General features: G+C 41.0%; 1 protein-coding gene across 1 annotated transcript in view; it reads right to left on the minus strand.

Moving 5' to 3' along the window:
* The window catches only part of LOC122555183 (immunoglobulin superfamily member 3-like), a 244,144-nt gene that overhangs the window by 64,491 nt on the left and 157,760 nt on the right, over positions 1-21,893 (minus strand). Inside the window, exons 3-6 of the mRNA XM_043700921.2 lie at positions 14,767-15,174; positions 9,746-10,135; positions 6,054-6,455; positions 2,089-2,490 (exon numbers count right to left, since the gene is read on the minus strand). Coding sequence (XP_043556856.2) covers positions 2,089-2,490; positions 6,054-6,455; positions 9,746-10,135; positions 14,767-15,174 — 1,602 coding nt within the window. The remainder of the gene's footprint in view (positions 1-2,088; positions 2,491-6,053; positions 6,456-9,745; positions 10,136-14,766; positions 15,175-21,893) is intronic.

Raw genomic sequence — 21,893 nt, forward strand, 5'->3', positions numbered from 1 at the left:
AGTCTGTTTCAACATGAAATACCATCATGACCATCCTTGGGATTCAATTTCATTCTCTCTTCATATTCCTTGATTCTCTGAGACCATAAGATCTAGAAGCAGAAGTAGGCCATTCAGCCCATTGAGTCTATTCCACTATTTGATGAGCTCACAGCTAATTTTCACTCTAAGTTATGCAGTCTCTGCATGACATAGAATATAGAATACAAGAAGAAACAGGCCCTTCAGCTCACCCTGTCTGTGCTGACCATGATACCATTACAAACTAATCTGCCTGAAAATGGTCCATCTCCCTCTATTACCTACCTGTTCACGTACCTGTCTAAATGCCTCTTAACTTTTGCTATCATATCTGCTTCAACTACTTCCACTGGCAGTGCAGTCCGAACATCCTCTCTGTCTAAAAACCTCTTTCTTTGTACATCTCCTTTAAGCTTGTTCCCTCTCATCTTAAACCTAAGCCCCCTAGTATTTGACATTTCCACCCTGGGGAAAAGTGCTCCAACTATTCACCCTATCCATGCCTCTCATAATTTTATATATTTCTATCAGGTCACCCCTCAGCCTTCGAAGCTCTAGCAAAAACAAACCAAGTTTGTTCAACCTCTCCTTTTCTTTAATATACTCCAATTCAGGCAGCATTTTGGTAAACCTCTTTTGCACCCTCTCCAAAGCCTCAACATCCTTCCTATTGTATGGGGACCAGAACTGCACACAATACTCCAAATGTGACCTAAATAAAGTCTCACACAGCTGCAACATGACTTGCCAATTTCTTTACTCATTGCCTCGACTGATGAAGGCAAGCATGCCATATACCTTCTTTTTTATCTTATCCACTTGTGCTGTCACCTTCAGGACTCCAGAGGTCCATACAAGACAAAACAAAATTGTGGGAACACTGATCATAGTTGATTTGATTATCATCAATTCCACTTTCTTACTATTTTTTTCCCATAATCTTTGAGCCTCTTATTGCTTAAGAATGAGTTTATCAAAACCTTGAATATACCTAATGACTCAGTCCCGACAGCCAAATTCACAAATTCACCGCGCTTAGAATAGAAATTACTCCTTATCTATGTGTTAAATGGGTGATGTCTCATTCTGAGATTATGCCCTCTCTTCCTAGACTCTCCTACACATGGAGACACACGCTCTGCATCTACCCTTTACAATTGCCATATGCTTTAATAAAGTCACCTTTCATTCTTCTAAACTCTAATAAGTACAGACTACTCAATCTCTTCTCATAAGAAAATCTCTCTGTACCCAGGATCAACTGAGTGAACCTTCTCTGAACTGCCTCCAATACCAGTATACATATCCTTAGGTAAAGGGATTAAAACCATTTACAGTATTCTAGTGTGGTCTAACTAATGCTTTGTTTAGTTTCTGTAAGATAACAATATGGTTATACATCATTCCCTTTTAAATAAAGGCTGACAGAGCATTTGCCTTCCATTTGCAGACTCTTTGTTTTCCATGTCACTTGCCCTCCCATCTACTTTTTTGTCATCTGCGCACCCTGTCTGGAGGAAAGAACTCTTACTCATAATCCTTCACATGAAGAAATTTCTCCAAAGTCCTTTGTGATTAAGTCCTTATCCAGAGACCATGTCCCCATGGTCTATATTTTCCAGCCAAAATAAACTATCTTTCAGTGTCCACTTATCAAGCTCCTTCATAATCTTGGAAGTTTGGTGAAATCACTTTAGTAATCATGTATGTGAAAAAGAACAAGTCCAAACAATTGAATTTCTTGAAAGTAAGGAGATACAGCATCATGTTTCTTAGTCATCCCAGAGAGATTAGTTCCTCAAAATTTAAGAAAAAGTATTTGCTTTCCTATTAGCTAACTAAATATAATTGTAAACAAAGTATGTTGTAGTTTATTATTCTGACATTAAACAAATTACTTAGGAACTTGAGTAGTTGTTCTAAACCAAAAAGAGTTAAAAACTGAGCGATTGAAAGGCGAGCCTACAGGTAGACAGACATATTGATGTATTGAACAAAGACAAATAAGCGGCTGTTTGGGCTGACAACTTTATTTACTAGTATTGAGTGAGAGAGCATTGCACTTACCAGGGGGTTTAACCTTGACCTCCAGAATATTGGAAGATTTGCTGATTTTCCTCACCCATTGGTCCATCTGGTTTTGATGCCACAGTTCAGCAATGCACTGGTATTTCCCAGCCTCTAAGTCACTGGCTTTATTGACCACCAAACGGATAGTGTTGGACACTGCCTTTGTTATCATTATTTTATTTGTAAAATTTGTCGCCTTCTCTCCCCATGAAATGGATGTGTCACGGGCAAATGTGATAATGTCATAGCTGTTGCTTGATCCAGCAGGCTGGAATTTCCACGTGACAGAAACTGATACTCGAGAAGGATAGGTTGGTCTGATGAAGCACTGAAGCTGAAATGCGTTATCATAAATCACTGATGGTGTTCGTGTTATTGCTGTAACACTGAAACCTGTTTCTGTGGAGTAATCAAACAAAAAAAAAGTATCACTACCAACTTCCAAACATTTCATGTGATAGAAAGGTATTTTCCCTTTCCACCCTCTCCTTTCTCAAGACACCCACTTTCATGGGTATCAATCACAGAGATGTACTGCACAGAAACTGACCCTTTGGTCCAAAATGTGCAGGTTGACTAGATGTCCCAAATTAATCTAGTCCCATTTGTCAGCATTTGGTCCATATCCCTCAAAAACCTTCCTATTCATATACCCATCCAAATGCCTTCTAAATGCTGCAATTGTATCAGCCTATTCAGCCTCTCCTTACAGCTCAAACCCTCCAACCGTGGCAACATCCTTGTAAATCCTTTCTGAACCCTTTTCCATTTTCTTAATATCTTTCCTATAGCTGGGAGACCAAAATTGAATGCAGTATTCCGGAAGTGGCCTATCCAATGTGCTGTACAGTTGCAACATGCCCTTTCAACACCTATGCTCAATGCACTGACCAATAAACGCAAGCAAGCCAAACAAGTTTGTCACCACCTGTTTACTTGCAAACCCCACTTTCAATTATGAACCTGCACTCCAAGGTCTCTTTGTTCAGCAACACTCCCCAGGACCTTATCATTAAGTGTATAAGTCCTGACCTGATTTGCCTTTCCAAAATGCAGCACTTCACATTTATCTAAATTAAACTTCATCTGCCACTCCTTGGCCCCTTTGCCCATCTGATCAAGGTCCCTTGTACACTGAGGTAACCTTCTTGGTTCTCCACTACACCATCAATTTTGGTTTTATCTGCAAACTTACTATCCATTCCTCGTATATTCACACCCCTAAAGCATTGGACCCAGCACCGATCCTTGCGACATACCATTGGTCACAGACCTCCAGTCTGAAGAGCAACTTTCCACACCACCTCCTGTTCTCCTACTTTCACACCAATTTTGTATTTAAATGGCTAGTTCTCCCTGTATTCCATATGATCTAACCTTGCTAACTAATCTCCACAGTATTTATATAGCCAGTGACTATTGTGGATTGAATCTTACAATTTTGGCTCTGTGTAAAAAGCACTGAGTTTTTTTTGAAGGAGTCACACATGAGGCCTCGTGAAATTTCTCATCATATCTTACCAAACTCTCTCATGTCTGATTCTATCCCCATCTTAATGTGTATCATTCCCAGAACAATCAACACTCACCAGATAGCCCTTGAAAGACCAACATCCCTAGCACTAACGCCATCTTCAAAAGACCACTGTGTGCCTGAGCTAGCATTGGCACTCCCTCAAGGCAATGAAATGGCACAGCAGCCACAACGTCATGCTGCTCTTGACACACAGCTGGAATGGCTGAGATTTCCTCACAGGCATAACTCCATTCTCTGACTCTCGTCACTGTTTATCCACCAGGTCACACACTTTATCCATCTGATTTCTCTAAGACAGTGCTATGTTGTCCCTCATGCCCACTATCTATATTTTATCAATGTCCAGCATTGGACTTCAAATATAGACAAGCAAATTGGGAATTCCGAACATAAGGTTGATTAACAACCAGCAAAAGTGAACACAAACAAAACTAGTAGAGACTGCAGTTTGCCCCAATATTGCCAAACAAACGCTGACATTATGACCAATGACTATTTCACACTCCATGTTTATCTGCTGCACCCAGCTAAGGCAGTGCCATGCAGAAGGATAGCTTCCTACAGATCAATGTTCTCATCCTGCTCCTTGTAAGACTGCTCTATTTGCCCAGCTCATCAGCACACATCACAGCTTCATCATCTTCATCAGTGTGCAGAGCATAGCAAGCAAGGATGGTTTGTCACCCTCAGTCTGGACTATAATGGAGGGCTCCCCCATACTGGTTCAAGCAATGGAACTCATCTTCAGAAGGTCTATCATCTCCTCCATCATGACCCTGCTTACAGCATATACAGCCATGAAAGTTATCACTGAATTTGGTGCAGTCCTTCATAATACTTACACAATATATGACGCAGTGATGTCCCCTTCATCCCACAGCACCCTTCGAAGTTTCACAAGTGATAGGATGCTTTGCCCAGCATTGTTCTCCTTTTACATCATTGCCACTAACTTCTGCATCACTGGGATGGCAACAATCACTATGCAAGCAACAATGGCATAATGTAATCTGCCTCTGACCAGCATTTGATATATAAGCATATTTACTCTGCATGCATTGCAAATGATTGAAGAAATGATTGCAAATGAAATGTAGCAGGAATTTGCAAATGCATGTTTCATGATTTTGCACCTTCAATGTCCTGGCTCAACAACTGTGGAACCCATGTTTTGCCATTAAATGACACTGGCTTTGCCAACCTCAGCATTGTCCCTGCAGTTAGTATAAGAAGAACAGCAACTAATGGCAGGGAACACAACTTGCAGTGGACATTGTCAGCACCAGGATCTGTCCAGTTGCCAGTTAACTCCCCGGATCCTCAGCTTCACCTAGTTTCTCACTCTGCTCCATGAGGGCTACATGTGGCTGATGGTCATGGATCATACCCCAAGATACTGCACTGTCCTGAGCAACATGAAGGCTCCTGACAGCCAGCGGTAAGGTGAAGTTGCTGGGTACTTGCTCTAACTCCCATGTCGAGAATGCTTGATGTCTGTTTCGTTCAGCACATATGGTAAGGTAAAGAGCTGAATATTAATGAGGTGATTTGTGCCACTAAAAAGCTTTTGACAAACTACAATCCCACATGAGTAGCAATTCAGTGCTATCTAGTGAGAAACTTGCCTGGCCACTTGGCACTGCAAAGAAGTACAACGAATTGCTTCTGACATTGAGATACTCCTCTTTGGCTTTCCCATCTGATTCTGCCACAAATCTCACCAGACTCCATGTGATTCAGGGCCCTTTGAGATTCCCTCCTAATTGACCATAGGTATATCTCAACACAGCCAAGTAAGCTTTCAGATTGTCAAGCCTTAAAACAATTTTTTGGACTTGGTTACAATCTTCCATGCCAGGCATATCATCTTAACAACTCATGAAAAACATCCTAGCTACTCTCTGTCCCACTGACAAGCAGCCACCTCTACCTCCCACCCACCAACTCTGTGGAGGATAATTACTAGCCAGTCATGAAACAGCTAACTAGCATGGGAGAGGCAATCCGCATACCAGGAACGCATTGTAAAAGACACTACGAGTATCCCAGCTCACCATAAACTGCATTGGGTGCACTAGCACTCTTCTCCTTACTACTAATTATCACCACAACTAACGTTTCAATCAATTGGAGACACAGGATTTCAGAACATTCTTCCTTATGTCAATTGTGATGGATCCAATCCAACATCCTCATGTTGAAAATATCAAACTATCATTATCTTCTGCACACAGGTGTAATTCCAAAGTTGAGATTTTCACATTATAACTGTCATACATTGCTCCATCAATACTTCCACTCCAACAACATAACCAGTGCTATTCTAATCCGTATAACACTGCTCCTTTTAGATAATCAGACAGTGATTAGAATAGTGCACAGAAAATTTTCAGCCCTTGAGTTTTGTCTTGATGTGAGTACTTACCAAGAGGTGTTATCACAGCTACAATATGAGCAGATTGCTTTCCTATCTGCTGCCAATCCCCACTCGCATTCATGATCCATTCAGTGACTGTACAAACATACTGTCCATCATCCAATATCACTGAATTATGTAGCTGCAAGATGAAAGAATCTGGTCGCTGTTTGGTCAGCCTGAGTTCTCCATTAGCATCACGCTTATGGTAGAGTGTGCCAATAATCTGAGTACCATCCTGATCCAAGCTGATGATATCAGTAACCTGTTTCTGTTTGTTGATTAACTGCCAGGTGACAGAAAGGCGACTGTGGTTCCTGATTGCTGATTGAACATCACAAGTGAACTGGAGTGAGTTACCCTCCAAAATCTTAGTGGTATTACTGGTAACTGTTATACTCAGGCTACTTTCTGCAGGAAATAAAATATTATTAGTTCAATTAGTAGTTTTGTAGAAAGACAATTATACAAGATTTGAGGATCTATGTTGTTTCAGACCACAAGAATCTGTTTTATGAGAATTTGTCACAATACCATTCAATAAATATTTTACAAATAACTTATGTTTTGTTTTCAAGGTAACATTGCTTTGCAACAGTCAGAACTAGTAATAGAGAGATGCTTTGATCAATGTTATCTTAACGCTGGCAATAATCCAGTTATATTACTGTCATAAATCCAGGGTAAACAGTTGAGGATTAACACACAAGTGTGGCAGAGAAAGGGAAAAAAGGTTACTCTATTAGTTGTTTTTGCCTTTGTCTGTAAATGGACTAGGATTTGGACTAGATCAATGGGTCAGAAACAAATGGTAATATACATAATATTGTCAATATTGGAAGAAACACTATCATTTTCTTTCATGCTGAACCTTCAAGAACATGGTCTATAGTTTGAAAACTTACTTGCTCCCAATTCTATTCCTAGTTATCCATTCCATCCTTCTCTCAGACAACAATGTGAGGGTAAACTAATCTTTTAAGCAACTTTGGTGCCATATTTGGTCCAGACGTGAACTTCCAATCTAATGTCTGTTCCATCACTAAGACTGTGTTTTCCACTGGCAATGCCAGCTGACTTTGCCCCTGTCTCAGCTTCACTGCTGTTGGGAGTCCTCATTCTTGTCATCGTTACTTGCGAACTCAGCTATTCTAATGTATCTTTGGTGGTTGTGACTGGTATCTCATATTTTGCTCTCCAAAACTCAGTTGCTGTGTTTTAACTGACAGCAAGTTCGGTTCTCCTATCACTCTTGTGCTCTCGTGCTTATATTGGTCCCTGGCCTTGTGAGGTCTTGACTTTAAAATACCCATTATTTTTCAAATCTCTCTGCAGTCTTGCCCATCTTTATCTACTTCAACCCCACAACCCTCTGACATAACTGCGCTGATCTAATTCTGACTTGTTGGGCATTTCTAATGATAATTTCTCTACCACTGGAGGCCTTCTGCTGCCGATGACCCAAGCTCTGGAATTCCTTCCTTGCAGCTCTCCTTCTTGCTGTCTCACATGCCTTTATTAAGACAGTCCTTAAAAATTTGCTCTTTGATCAAACTTTTGACCTCCTTATGTGAATCAGTGTCATGCTGTGTTTTACAATGCTCCTGTGAAGCATCCATGGACACGTCATTGCACTAAAAGTGCTATATAAGTTGTTTCTCTAGATGTTGCTCACATTGTATCAGAATAAGCAGTTCCTGATTAAAGAATAGCTACTGTTAAATCAACAAAATATCTAAACCATCTACTTTTATTTTTGTTTTGCTCTAATTAGCCTAAAGCTGCCTAAATCTAGGACAGAAGTGACATACATTCTTTCAATCTTCTGTTAGATTTGCTGCAGCCACTGCCTTTACGGAGCAGTCAGTGTGTGCTACTCTTTGTATTTAAGCAAATAAAAACACAAAAGAGTTTGCTGTTTTGAGAGTAGTAATACCATTTTTCAAAGAGTGTAATTCAATCGTGCTTTAGTGTAACCTTATTACAGCAAAGACTGTTTTAAATTTTTAGCCTGAGTACACAGCATAGTCATTTCATCTTTGGAGAGATCACATAATACAAGGCCAATTTATTTCAAATGTGCATACCAGTAATAGAAAAGTTAATTGTTTGCAACATGGCAATACCACCCAGCTTATTTTCTGGATAACATCAAGCTTCAATTCATGGAAACTGCGGAGTTATCGATGGAAGCTAACTTCTATGTTGGCCATGAATAACAACTGTTGCAAAGAATATATTTACATTATGGTTGAGTGAACTATTTTGATTAGGCTTGCTACTTCATAGGGACATTTCAGTTTCAATTTATACATCTAATCACAGAGAGACTAGAAGCCTGGAAGCTATTATGAGCAATGTTACTGTAACATGTGCATACCAAATTTTATTTTATTGTATGGATTAACTCATGAGAAAGTTAGAAATTGTGGACAGCATACAATAACGGCACATCAATTAAAAGTAATAATAATCACAAATGCAGTTGCTATAGAGTTGTCTCTGAATTAAAAATGACATATTTATGAAGTTAATTATTTTAATTATAGCAGTTGGACTTCATCAGATTTTGGTTTTGATTTGAACTGCAACAGGAATGCAAATGATAAATATGGAAAATGGATCTCAAATGGTCAGTGACTGAACAGGGACAGGTAGAAATCAGATGGAGAGTAGGGCAGGAGCTTTCTTTGTTCACCCATCATGATGAACAAGTCTTTCCGTGCATTGCTTTAACATTATTGTCTTTATCGTCCATCAATTCTTTTTGAAACCCTGAAGACCTGAAGTCAGAGCACTTCCAATAAATGTATGTCAGTGTGAAATACATTAATGATCGTTTTCATTTCTTCACAGCAGACTCATATACTTTCATGTGAAAAAAATGTTTAAATCTGACATTAATACCATAATGTATTGCTGTTTCTGTGGAAATATAGCTTCCATCATTTTTAGGGGAAAGATGAAAGGCAAAAACATCAAAGGAAATGCTCTCAATGCTGACACTGGCTTGTGATTTTCAGTCAGTCATTCTGGTCAGCTTTTGTTTGGATCTGTATGAACAATGGAACTGACATCACAAGCTGCAGGCAGGGATCTGACACACTAGGTCGTCACTGCAGTTGCTTCTTGATGAACAAAAACTAATGTCACTCAAAATCAAAAAGTTCCTTTAAACCCATGTTTTTATGCTAATGCTTCTGCACAACAGCAGAAAAAGTGGATGAAACTTTCACCCTGTGATGCTGTTTTTCATGACTCCTAAAATGGCAATACTACATTTATTTTTCAAATAACTGGGCCACATCAAACTCAGATTCCTTTATGAAGAACTAATAGAAACAAGCAGAACCTTTCAAAGCCATGGGAAAGTTTTTTTCTCGCTTTCATACTACACTGATAAGAGCTGTGTAACTGAGCAACAATATTTCCACACAGCCTAGGGCAACCTTGATAGTACAGGAACTAAAACTTAACTGATTAGATTCGTTGAATTTAAAACACAAGACAACATCAGTTACAGAGAAAAACTACTTTTGACAAAAAAACACAGTAACTGGAGGCACTGCTTTATCAAATTAGCTTCTTTGTCTGCCTGAAAGCGCACACAGAGGATTGTTCTACAGTTATCCCAAGCTACCAATACATTTCATGTCATTAATTCATATAGAAATGAAAAGTTTATTCAGATAGTTACTTACTGATTGACTGGACATGGATCAAAACTTTTGGAGATTTGTTAGTATCTCTGGTAATGAATTCTCTCGTCACCGTTTTCTCATGCTCAGTGGCCCTGCAATGATATTTGCCACTGTCCGTCAATTGAACATGGTAGATTTTCAGCAGGTGTGTTGTATCTGTCTCCTTCGTGAACCTTACGTATCCCAGACGATCTCTGTTTGCATATTCACCATTGACTGTCGCTACAGCATTTCGACCAATGTTGGCAATCTGTGTGCCATTAAAAATCCACAACACTGAGAAATATCGATCCTGTATATTTTGAGCTTCAATGATACACCTTATTTCCATCGTGTCTCCAGCTGTGAGAATTCTCCTTTCATTCTCTAACTGAACATTGAAGTTCTTATCTAGAACAGAACATGGATATGCAGACACAATTAGAGCTTGGGAGTCAAGTGGTGTTACCACAGTCTGATCAGAACTTGGGGCAGCTCTCTCATTTGAGAGAAGCAACTGCTGGTGACTTAACCTGAGGTCCACCAGACCTCAAGGAAGGGAAGAGATTGAGAAGGAGAGTTCTTCATAGTAACCTCAAACTGGTGACAGGATTTGAACCCTTGCTGTTGGTGTCACACTGCTCATAAAACCAACGATCCAGCCAACTGAGCTAAACTGATTCCTGGGATTCCCGAAGTGAAGAATTAAAAACAGAAGCTTGTTTTTCAAGTCATAAAATCATATGTGCATATTGCAGTTTGTCCTCCCAAATTTCAAATCTTCTCTGTCTCTCTCCTAAAGGATTTGACTCTTATCTGGGATATTTTATCTGCAATAAACAAAGAACTTTGGATGCTGGAGATCTGAACCAAAAAGAGAAATCGCTGGTAAAACACAGCCTGGCAACTTTTGTGGGGAGAAAGAAGAGTATGGTGTTCCAATGAAGAGTCACCAGAGTCAAAGAGTTAACTCTGCTTTCTTCCACAGAAGTTCCCAAACCTGCTGTGTTTTGCCAGTCAGTTCTGTTTTAGTTTCATATTTTAGCTGCTGCTTGGCACAGCATTTTCACAGAGTTGTAAAATCATTGTGATACAGAAAGAAGCCAATCCATGCCAATTCTCTGGAAGAGTAATCCACTTACTTCCATTCCCCATGGTCCTCACCATAGAATCCCTACAGTATGGAAACAGGCCATTTGGCCCGACAAGTCCACACTGACCCTCTGAAGAGTATCCCATCCAGAGCCATTCCACTACCCTATTAGTCTACATTTACCCCTGACTAATGCACCTAACCTACACATCCCTGAGCACTTAGGCAATTTAGCATGGCCAATTCACCGAACCTGCACATCTTTATACTGTGGGAGCAAACTGGAGCATCCTGAGGGAATCCACACAGACACGGGGAGAATGTCCAAACTCGACACAGACAGAGGCTGGAATTGAACCTGGGTCCCTGGCACTGTGAGGTAGCAGTGCTAACCACTGAGCCACCATCCTGCAAGTCTATTTCCCCTAAAATGCCTGCCCAAATACCTCTTGAAATCACTTGCCTCACCCTCATGGCTAGTGGGTTCTATTAATTACCATTCACTGAATAAAAAGATTCCTAGAACATAATAAATTGAGAAATCGGCAACCTTGCCTTGAACCTGCTCAGCCTTTTAATAAGACCATGATTGATGTGTTTGTGGCACCTCTACTTATTTTTTTTTTGATCATTCATGGGATGAGGGCATCGCTGACTAGGCCTGTATTTATTGCCCATCCCAAATTGTCCAGAGGGGCAGTTGAGAGTCAGCCACATTGCTGAGGGTCTGGAGTCATACGTAGGTCAGACCAGGTAAGCATGGTAGTTTCCTTTCCTAAAGGACATGATTAGGGAGAAAGTGAGGACTACAGATGCTGGAGATCAGAGTTAAAAAGTGTGACGCTGGAAAAGCACAGCCAGTCAGGCAGCATCCAAGGAGCAGGAGAATTGATGTTTTGAGTATAAGCACTTCATCAGAAATGTGGAGGTGGCCCAAGGGGGCTGAGAGATACATGGGAGGGGGCTGGGGCTGGGGAGAAGGTAGCTGGGAATACGGTAGGTAGATGAATGTGGGGGGTGATGGTGATAGGTCGGAAAGGAGGTTGGAGCAGGTAGGAAGGAAGATGGACAGGTAGGACAGAGGGCGGTGCCGAGTTGGGGGGTTTGGATCTAGGATAAGGTGGGGGTAGGGGAGATGAGGAAACCGGTGAAATCAACATTGATCCTGTGCGGTTGGAAGGTCCCAAGGCGGAAGATGAGGTGTTCTTCCTCTAGGTGTCGGAAGGCTAGCATTTGGTGGTGGAGGAGGCCCTGGACTTGCATATCCTTGGCTGAGAGTGAAGGAAAGTTGAAGTGTTTGGCAACAAGGTGGTGGGGTTGTTTAGTGCATGTGTCCCAGAGATATTGCAAGGTGGCATCCTGTCTCTCCATTGTAGAGGAAACCACATCGAGAGCAACGGACACAGTAGATGACTTGTGTTGAGGTGCAGGAGAATCTCTGCCGAATGTGGAAGGATCCTTTGGGGCATTGGTTGAAAGGTTTGGGGTGGGGAGGGGTGTTGGTGGTAGGTGTGGGTGCGGCAGCAAGGGAAGGTGCTGGGAATGGAGGCTGAGTTGGTGGGGGAGCATGACCTAACAAGGGAGTCGCAGAGGCAACGGTCTCTGTGGAACGCAGGTAGGGATGGGGAGGAAAATATGCCCCTGGTGATGAGGTCTGTAAAAGGATATGAGTAAACTAGATGGGTTTTTGTAGCAATTGACAATAGATTTGAGTTCATCATTAGACTCTTAATTCCAGACATTAGTCTTTATCATTTTAATCATGGTTGGATAGGAACCTTGGTCCCTAGAACATTATTGGGATTAACAGTCTAGCGATAATACTACTCCACCCCCTCCACCCCCCACCTACTTCCCTATCTACTTCCTACTTGACTCTGTTGTTAATCAAAAACCCATCTAATACAGTTGTAAAAATGTTCAATGACCTTGTCTCCAGCACAGAGAAGAGAATTTGATAAAGGAAAAATTTCTTCTTATTTATATAACAGCTGTACTAGATAACTGAGCTGGTGCAGGCAGGATGGACCTTCCACATTGCAATAATTCTGTGATTCTGTGTTGTTTAAGTTGTGTTCCCTATTTCTAGTCTCTCCTAGAAACACTATTTATTCTTCTAAACTTCAATCGATACAGACCTAAACTATCCTCTAAGATAACCACTTAATACCAGGAATCAGTTGAGTGGACCTTCTTTGAACTACTTATGTTGCAATTATGTCCTTTCTTAAATAAGGAGATCAAAATTGATGTGGTCTCACCAATGACTATTTAACTGTAGCATAATATTCTCACCTTTACAATCAATTCCCCAGCTCATTCTCCTTGTGATCTTTAACAATTTATCAAAATATCGTCACTAACCACCTTTCCTCCCTCACTACAGGTAGTTGGGACTGTTCTTACTTAGCTCTGCTCTAGATTTTTAAAAAGTCTCAGCAGAGCATCTCTAGAATTAGAATTGAAGAGTTATTTTGGACTCAAAAAGTTAGCACTGTCTCCCCATCCCCCACAGATGCTGTCAGATCCACTGAGTTTCTCCACTGTCTTGTTTTTATTACAGAGGATTGAAAACTCAGCAGCACTACCAGGAGTTGGGGCACAGAGTCCAGATGGCAGCAGAAACATCTTTAATAAAAAATAGGCCTCAGTGCTTGACAAGAAAGCTCTCTAAGGAGAAATTGCTGGGAAACTGTAGGGTGTGTCCTCCCTGTCTGTAGTCCCCACTTTGCTTTAAAAAAAACAACTCTACCCCAGTCCCCCGTCCTCTACCTGGGCATTCACTGGGAGGGAGGGCACCTTGACTTAAGTGACAAGTGGCAAGCAGTTAATCCACCACTGACACAATGCTAATTGCCCTGTTAGGTCATACAGCATGGAAACATTCTCTTCGGCCAATCTTGTCCATGCCAGCCAAATTTCCCAATTTGCCTGTGTTTGCCCCATAACTGTCTAAACCTTTCCTATCCATCTACCTATCCAAATGTCCTTTTAAATGTTGCAATTGTACCTGCATTTCCTCTGGCAGCTCGTTCCATATACACACCACCCTCCAGTTTCCTCCCACAATCCAAAGATGTGCAGGTCAGGTGAATTGGCCATGATAAATTGCCCATCATGTTAGGTGCATTAGTCATGGGTAAATACAGTGTAGGGGAATGGGTCTGGATGGGTTACTCTTAGAAGGGTCGGTGTGGACTTGTTGGGCCGAAGGGCCTGTTTCCATACTGTAGGGAATTTAATCTAATATAAAAATACCTTCTGTGTGAAAATATTGCCCCCTCAGGTCTCTTTTAATTTTTTTCCCTAGCACCTTAAACCTATACTCTTTACCCCTCTGCCTTAATCTATATTTTTGGCCACCTCTTCAAAAAACTCAATTAAATTTTTGAGACACAATTTCCCAACCACAAAGCTATGCTGACTATCCCTCGTCAGACCTTGCCTTTTCAAATTCATGTAGAACCTGTCTATAGCCCCTATCAGAAAACATCCAGCTCTGCTGTTCGTAAAACCTCCCAGGGTGGGCCAATTTCATGAAGCCAAGCTGACACAGCTTTCTGTATTTAATGCATCTTCCCTTAGCCTATGGTGTTTGAGAAATTTATCAATGTTGAATGTTAACTCAGTTGTGTGCAACTAAATGTAACTGACAAATAGGTTAAGGGCATTACTATCTAACCAATTGTTTATATAAGTAATTGCGTATGGCTATTCTCTAATATTTCTACTCAGCTCCATACTTACCCTCTGGTTGGCATCAATGGCTAATGTGTTCTGTCTTTCAGAGTGCATTCAGGAGATAACCATTTCTTGTTGCTCCAGGAACCTGACCTAACTATTTTAGTGCTACCTTTCTCACACTGTATGTTATATGCCCACAATGCATTATTCTCTACTTGCTCCTATAATAGCTATGGTGATCACATTTTCAATGACAACCACTTACCGGTAGCTTTTATATTCACAATTGTTTTGTCAGTGCGCTTGGTAGCTATGGTGAACCAAGACCGATCTGGGTCTTGGATCCATTCTCTAGCCTCACAGTAGAACTCTCCTTGATCAAATGCCTGCAGTTTATAGATGGTGAGTTTGAATGAAGTCGCTCCAATCTTATCCAATCGTACATCTCCTGATGCCTGCCTTTGTTTGTATGAATCTCCAGAACGTAGGATGAAATCTCGTGTGAGAGAGATGACCTTGAGGTTCTGATTTCCCTTCTGTATGTACCATGTGACAGCCACGTGTGTGTGCTGTGCTGTTTGTTTAGATACTTCACAGACCAGTTCCAGGGAGTCACCTTCAACTTTATCCAGGGTCTGAGGTACCGATGTTGCACTGAGTGTGTCTGGAATAACTAAGAAAAAGAGAAAAAAATGATTAATGATTAAACAAAAATATATCTTAAAATACTAAGTTCACACATTAAGGATGAATATTTGGCTACCAATGATTTGAGAAACTGTATATAGTTTATAGATAGGCAATGCTAGTACACTTTGCAGGTACGATGCGATGGGGAGAAAAAGGACATCTTACAATTCTGTCTTACATTTCAAAACTTGCTTAATTTTAAACTTCACAGGAAGCTGCCTACAAAGCACCATTGATTCCCAGTATGAAAATGTTCATGAGTAATTACTGCTTTCCAGTGTTAAAGGAATATTTCAATTGGAAACGAAAATTGAGTCAAAAGTTGTAATTCTTTTTAAATTCATTCACAGCATGAAGGCATCATGAGACCAGCATTTGTTGCCAATCCCTAGTCGCCCAGAGGGCAGTTAAGAGTCAACTGCATTGCTGCGGATCTGTAGTCACGTGTAGGCCAGACCAGATAAGGATGGCTGTTTCCTTCACTAAAGGACATTAGTAAACCAGGTGAATTTTTCCAACTATTGACAACAGGTTTCACATTGACCATCAGACTCCTAATTCTAGACTTTTATTGAATTCAAATTCCCCCAATTGTTGTAGCAGGATTTGAATCCAGGCCCCATGGTCACTAGACTTGGGTCACCAGATTAACAGGTCAGTGATAATACCACTTGATCATCACCTCCCAGAATAGACAGAAGCTAGGAAAGAGGTGGAGATTAGCATTACTTACAAGGGGAAAATATCAACCCATGAAGCTGTCTTAGCTCTTGTATTTGACTCTAATTGTCTTTCAAATTCTAAGAATCATATCATGGATATTAGCACATTAATGTTTTGGTCTATAACTCTACCTGCTAAAATTAGCGGGTAGGCTTACAAACATATATATTTAGCATTTGTACACTGATATCTCATGCTGCAATTTCAATTTGCTATTCTAAAATGAACAAGCATTAACTTACCTATGTCCATTCTATCCAATCTTCCAATGCACCAGGAGGTTTGAATCACTAAGAACCCTCCAATAGGATTCTCAACATTCCAAGTTTCTGGCATAACTCAAATGCTTTTCTGATGTGTGGGGGTCTCAATTTCAAATAGAAAATTCTAGCAATTCCAATGTCCTCCAAGTGCTGACCCTACAGGGAATTTCAGACTCAACAGAAGGCATCTCAAGTCACAGCTTTGAAACTTGCTTGTCCCACCCAGGTAGCTGAAATGTACAAATGTATAGAAATATACAAATATACAAATGGGGGCGTGCGGAGAGGTGGTAATGGTTGCCCAGCAGCCTTCCCATACCACCCCCCAGGACTCAACAGTGCTCTTTTTGAACTCTCCATTCCTTATACGATTTATGAACAAGTTCAGCTTTGCTTCAGAGATACAGGCGGTTTTCCCTGCATGGATGCTCCTCCCCAAAGTAGAGGTATACTTGTACCATCTGGGACTCATATGCCTTATTGCAGTCAGTGTTCTGTCTGCCAGAATTTCACCAGGTTCATGCCGAGCTAGAAAAGTGGAATCTCCTATCAAAAGAGCTGACAATGTTAGCCATGTAAGGAACAGACAGGAGCCCCTTCCTTTAAAAAGGCCAAATGGGAAATATCAACATTACCAATGACCTGGCAAAATAGAGACACTGGTTTATTTTGATGAAACGACCCACCCTGGGGTAATTTGGGGCCATCTTCTCCTTCTGTACCAAGTCTAGGTTGATTGACATTTTTTTCAGTGTCACTGTTATGAAGTTGTAAGAGTTAAAAGCTGTAGAACTACCAGTAGGAGAGTTAAAAGCTGTAGAACCACCAGACATAGCACCAAGTGTTCTCAATAAGATAACAATGTAACACTTGGTCGAACAACTCGACTAGCTTGTTACGTGGAGACAAAAACAAATTTGAATTTGGACAATCAGTTTAAATTATACCCAGAAAAATACCAAATTCCAATCCAGTTTGTATTTAGTATATTGACAATCTTAAAAGCCAATGACATAATCCGATGCTTTGGGGGGTATAAAACCGGGAAAAATTGAACAGTTGAAAGGAGAACTGCCAAGCCCAGAATGTAAACAGACTGCCTAAAAAAATAGCTCTCTTAAAAGGTACCTTTTCAATCAGTAACCTGTGACACAGAAATTCCTAAGAAGAAGAAAACAACACACAGGAAGATCCAAATAAAAGAAACAGAAGCTGCCTGGTTTTGAGATAAGAAGTCTTGTTTTATAAATCTTAATTAGGAGTTTTATCAGACTAGTATTATAGAAGGGAGATAAAAGATAGGTTAGAGTAAGGACCTATACATAGTGTTAGTTAATTATTCTCTGTTATACTTTAAGAAATCAAGTTGTTAATTTTTACTTTAAATATTTCTTGGCCAGTCAAATTTTTATAGACTACTGCACAGGATAAATATTTTCTGTGTTGCTGGTTTTAAATTAAGCAGGAGGGCTTACCCCATTTCGTAACATCACAATCTCCAGAACAAGTCTAGTTATTTGAGAAACCATGCCATTATTTCATTTATTTTGGATGTAGGTTTGCTCACTGAGCTGGAAGGTTCATTTTCAGACGTTTTGTCACCATACTAGGTAACATCATCAATGAGCCTCTGGATGAAGCACTGGTGGAATGGTCCACTTTCATTTTATGTGTTTAGGCTTCCTTGGGTTGGTGATGTCATTTCCTGTGGTGGCATCATTTCCTGTGGTAATGTCATTTTCTTTTTTTTTCAGGGCGTGATAAATGGGATCCAAGTCAATGTGGTTGTTGATAAAGTTCCAGTTGGAATGCCATGCTTCTAGGAACTCTCATGCGTGTCTCTGTTTGGCTTGTCCTAGGATGGACAATGTTGTCCCAGTCAAAGTGGTTTTCTTCCTCATCTGTATGTAAGGATACTAGTGAGAGTGTGTCATGTCCTTTTGTGACTAGTTGATGTTTATACATCCTGGTGGCTAGTTTTCCCTGTTTGTCCAATGTAGTGTATGTTACAGCTGTTGCAAGGTATTTTGTAATTGAAATTAGTTTTGCTTGTTGTCTGTCTAGGATCTTTCAAGTTCATTCGCTGCTGTTTTAATGTGTTGGTAGGTTTGTGGGCTACCATGATACCAAGAGGTCTGAGTAGTCTGGCAGTCATTTCTGAGAAGTTTTTGATGTAGGGAAGAGTGGCTAGGGTTTCTGGATGTGTTTTGTCTTGCTTGTTTGGGTTGTTGTTGAGTGTCCTTACATACAGATGATGAAGGACACCACTTTGACTGGGACAACACATCCATCCTAGGACGAGCCAAACAGAGACATGCACAAGAATTCCTAGAAGCATGGCATTCTAACCGGAACTCTATCAACAAACACATCGACTTGGATCCCATTTACCACCCCTGAGAAAAAGAACAGGAAATGACATTACCATAGAAAATGGTATTCTATGTTCTATATGCTATATTCTAAAATGATGTCACAATAGCAAATGACATCACCAACCCAAGGAAACCTAAATGCATAAAAAGAAAGTGGGCCATGTAACCAGTGCCTCATCCAGAGGCTCACTAATAATATCTAGTATGTTGACAAAACATCTGAAAACAAACCTTCCAGCTCAGTGAGCAAACCTATATCAAGAACCTCAACCTGAGCTACAAACCTTCTCAAAACATGCTAATGTCTATGGGTGCATGAAAGCTGCAAATAGCTGTACTGCCTGAACAAATGCCTAAGGAAACAGATACTACCTAAATGTCTTAAATACAAACCTCCCCTTAACACCCCACTAGCCAAAAGAATAGCAGAGCAAAACGGCAGCAGAATGCTTAGAGAAATGAATAATGATGCCCTCAACAGACTTCATAAATATAACTGGGACATTTTGTGCCAAAATCTTTACTCATAAATGCAACAGACCATGAATGGACAGACACAGTACAACAAATAGTAGACATTAGACAACGACAAACACAGAAAACAAAAAAACTAGACTTGCAGAAAGCAATAGACAAACTTACACAAAATGGTCAGAAGAGTACTGAGTACTGGAGTTGGGAGGACAAGTTGCAGCTGTACAGGACATTGATTAGGCCACTATTGGAGTACTGCGTGCAATTCTTGTCTCCTTCCTATCGGAAAGATGTTGTGAAACTTGAAAGGGTTCAGAAAAGATTTACAAGGATGTTGACAGGGTTGGAGGGTCTGAGCTATAGGGAGAAGCTGAACAGGCTGGGGCTGTTTTCCCTGGAGCATCGGAGGCTGACGAGTGACCTTATAGAGGTTTACAAAATCATGAGTGGCATAGATAGGATAGTTTTTTTCCCTGGGGTCGGGGGGTCCAGAACTAGAGGGCATAGGTTTAGGGTGAGAGGGGAAAGATATAAAAGAGACCAATGGGGCAATATTTTCACGCAGAGGGAGCTACGTGTATGGAATGAGCCGCCAGAGGAAGTGGTGGAAAATGGTACAACTACAACATTTAAGAGGCATTTGGATGGGTATATGATTAGAAAGGGTTTGAAGGGATATGGGCCGGGTGCTGGCAGATTGGACTAGATTGGGTTGGGATATCTGGTCGGCATGGGCGGGTTGGACCGAAGTTGTTTCCATGTTTTACATCTGTATAACTCTATGACTCTAAAATAACAATACAGTCAATACAGAAGCATGGATAAAAAACTTATCTGACCGACTCTTAACAGACACTGAAAAAGCTATCTTAGTAAGAGGATTAAATTACAACTTTGGGAATGTAGACAAGAAAGATTTCTTGGCAGTATTAGAAACAATGCTAAAAGACAACCAACTCACAGAGGAAATCCAGCAAACCATCAGACAGATAGTCGCACCAAAGCAGGAAAAAGGAAGGAAATACACTCAATACACATGAAAGGAAATAAGACTGACTTCCATAAAATGAAATCAGATGGATCCAACACACCACGTTTCTATGGATTACCCAAAATTCACAAACCAGGAGCCCCTCTCGGACCCATAGTCTTGCTACCTGGAACATCAACTTCCAGATTGGCCAAGGAGCTAAACAAAAGACTGAAACATGCCACTCCCTCCACTCCACCCAAGAATTCCTGAAGACCATCAAAGACACCAAGACAGAAGAGGATGAAATAATGATCTCCTTTGATGTAACACCCCTGTTCACATCCATCAACATCAACCTGGCCAAGGAAGCACTGACTACATTATTAGAAGAACCAAACAAATATACACCAAACATCACCAACTTCCTCAGCAAGGACAACATCGTCAAGCTAGTGGGCCTATGCTTTACCACCCACTTCACCTTCAATAACAAAACCTACAGACAACCCAACGAAACACCCATGGGATCTCCGATATCAGAGTTCTTGGCAGAGGCAGTAATGCAGAGACTCAAACAAATAGTTCTGTCAACCATCCAACCCAAACTTTGGGTCTGTCACGTGGACCCAAAGAAAACAAATTAGAGGAAACCTTCAAGACCATCAATAATACCTTACTGGCATAAAATTTACTAAAGAGGAGGAAAACAACAACAAACTGCCATTCCTAGATGTCACAGTAGAGCGAACAGCCAATGGGGAACTTCAAACCAGCATCTACAGGAAAACAATACATATGGACCAAATACTGAACTACAGAAGCAATCACCCCAACACCCACAAGCGAGGCTGCATCAGAACATTATTTTAACAAGCCACCACACACTATAGCACAGAGGAACTATGCAGAGCAGGGGAAAATCACCTATACCGTGTATTCAAAAAGAACAGGTAGCCAATGAACACAATCTGCCAATTTCTCAGTAACAAACCCCAACAAGCATGTCCAGAAAACCTAGCCAATCTCCCCTACATCAAAGACATCTCAGGAAATGACTGCCAGACTACTCAGACCTCTTGGCATCATGGTAGCCCACAAACCCACCAACACAATAAAACAGCAGCTAATGAACTTGAAAGACCCTATACAGACAACTAGCAAAACTAATGTCATTTACAAAACACCTTGCAAGAACGGTAACAAACACTACATTGGACAAACAGGCAGAAAACAAGCCACCAGGATACATGAACATCAACTAGCCACAAAAGGACATGACCCACTCTCACTAGTATCCTTGCATACAGATGAGGAAGGACACCACTTCGACAGGGACAACACATTCATCCTAGGACAAGCTAAACAGCGACATTCATGGTGACACATCACGTAAGCTTCTCTTCTTTTCTACATTCTGAAAAGGAGACTAGCAGGGATGGCAGTGCAGGGAGAGGAATGTTCCTCCTGCATTATGTTTGAGGTGAGGAACATCATTAGTGTCCCATTCAAGTACATCTGCAGGAAGGCACCCAACCCTCACTCCTCCAAGACCGTGTTAGGGAACTTGAGCGGGAGGTGGATGAACTTTGGATCATTCGGGAGGCAGAAGCTGTGATAGATAAGATTTACAGGGAAGCAGTTACTCCCTGCACGAAGAAAGCTGGGTAACTGTTCGAAAGGGGAAAAAACAGTCAGTGCAACAATCCCTTATGGTCATTCCCCTGAAAAACAAGTACACCGTTTTAGATACTGTTGGGGGGGTGGTGACACCGACTTACCAAAGGCATGCAGTGGGGTGCATCTCTCTGGCACAGAGTCTGCCCCTGTTGCACAGAAGGGAAGGAGGGAATGGAGGAGAGTCTTAGTCATTGGGGACTCAATTGTTAGAGGGTCA

The sequence above is a fragment of the Chiloscyllium plagiosum genome, unplaced genomic scaffold, assembly GCF_037043375.1.
Source record: "Chiloscyllium plagiosum isolate Xiang-an unplaced genomic scaffold, Cpla_swu_hap1 HiC_scaffold_12, whole genome shotgun sequence".
NCBI classification, from domain to species: domain Eukaryota; kingdom Metazoa; phylum Chordata; class Chondrichthyes; order Orectolobiformes; family Hemiscylliidae; genus Chiloscyllium; species Chiloscyllium plagiosum.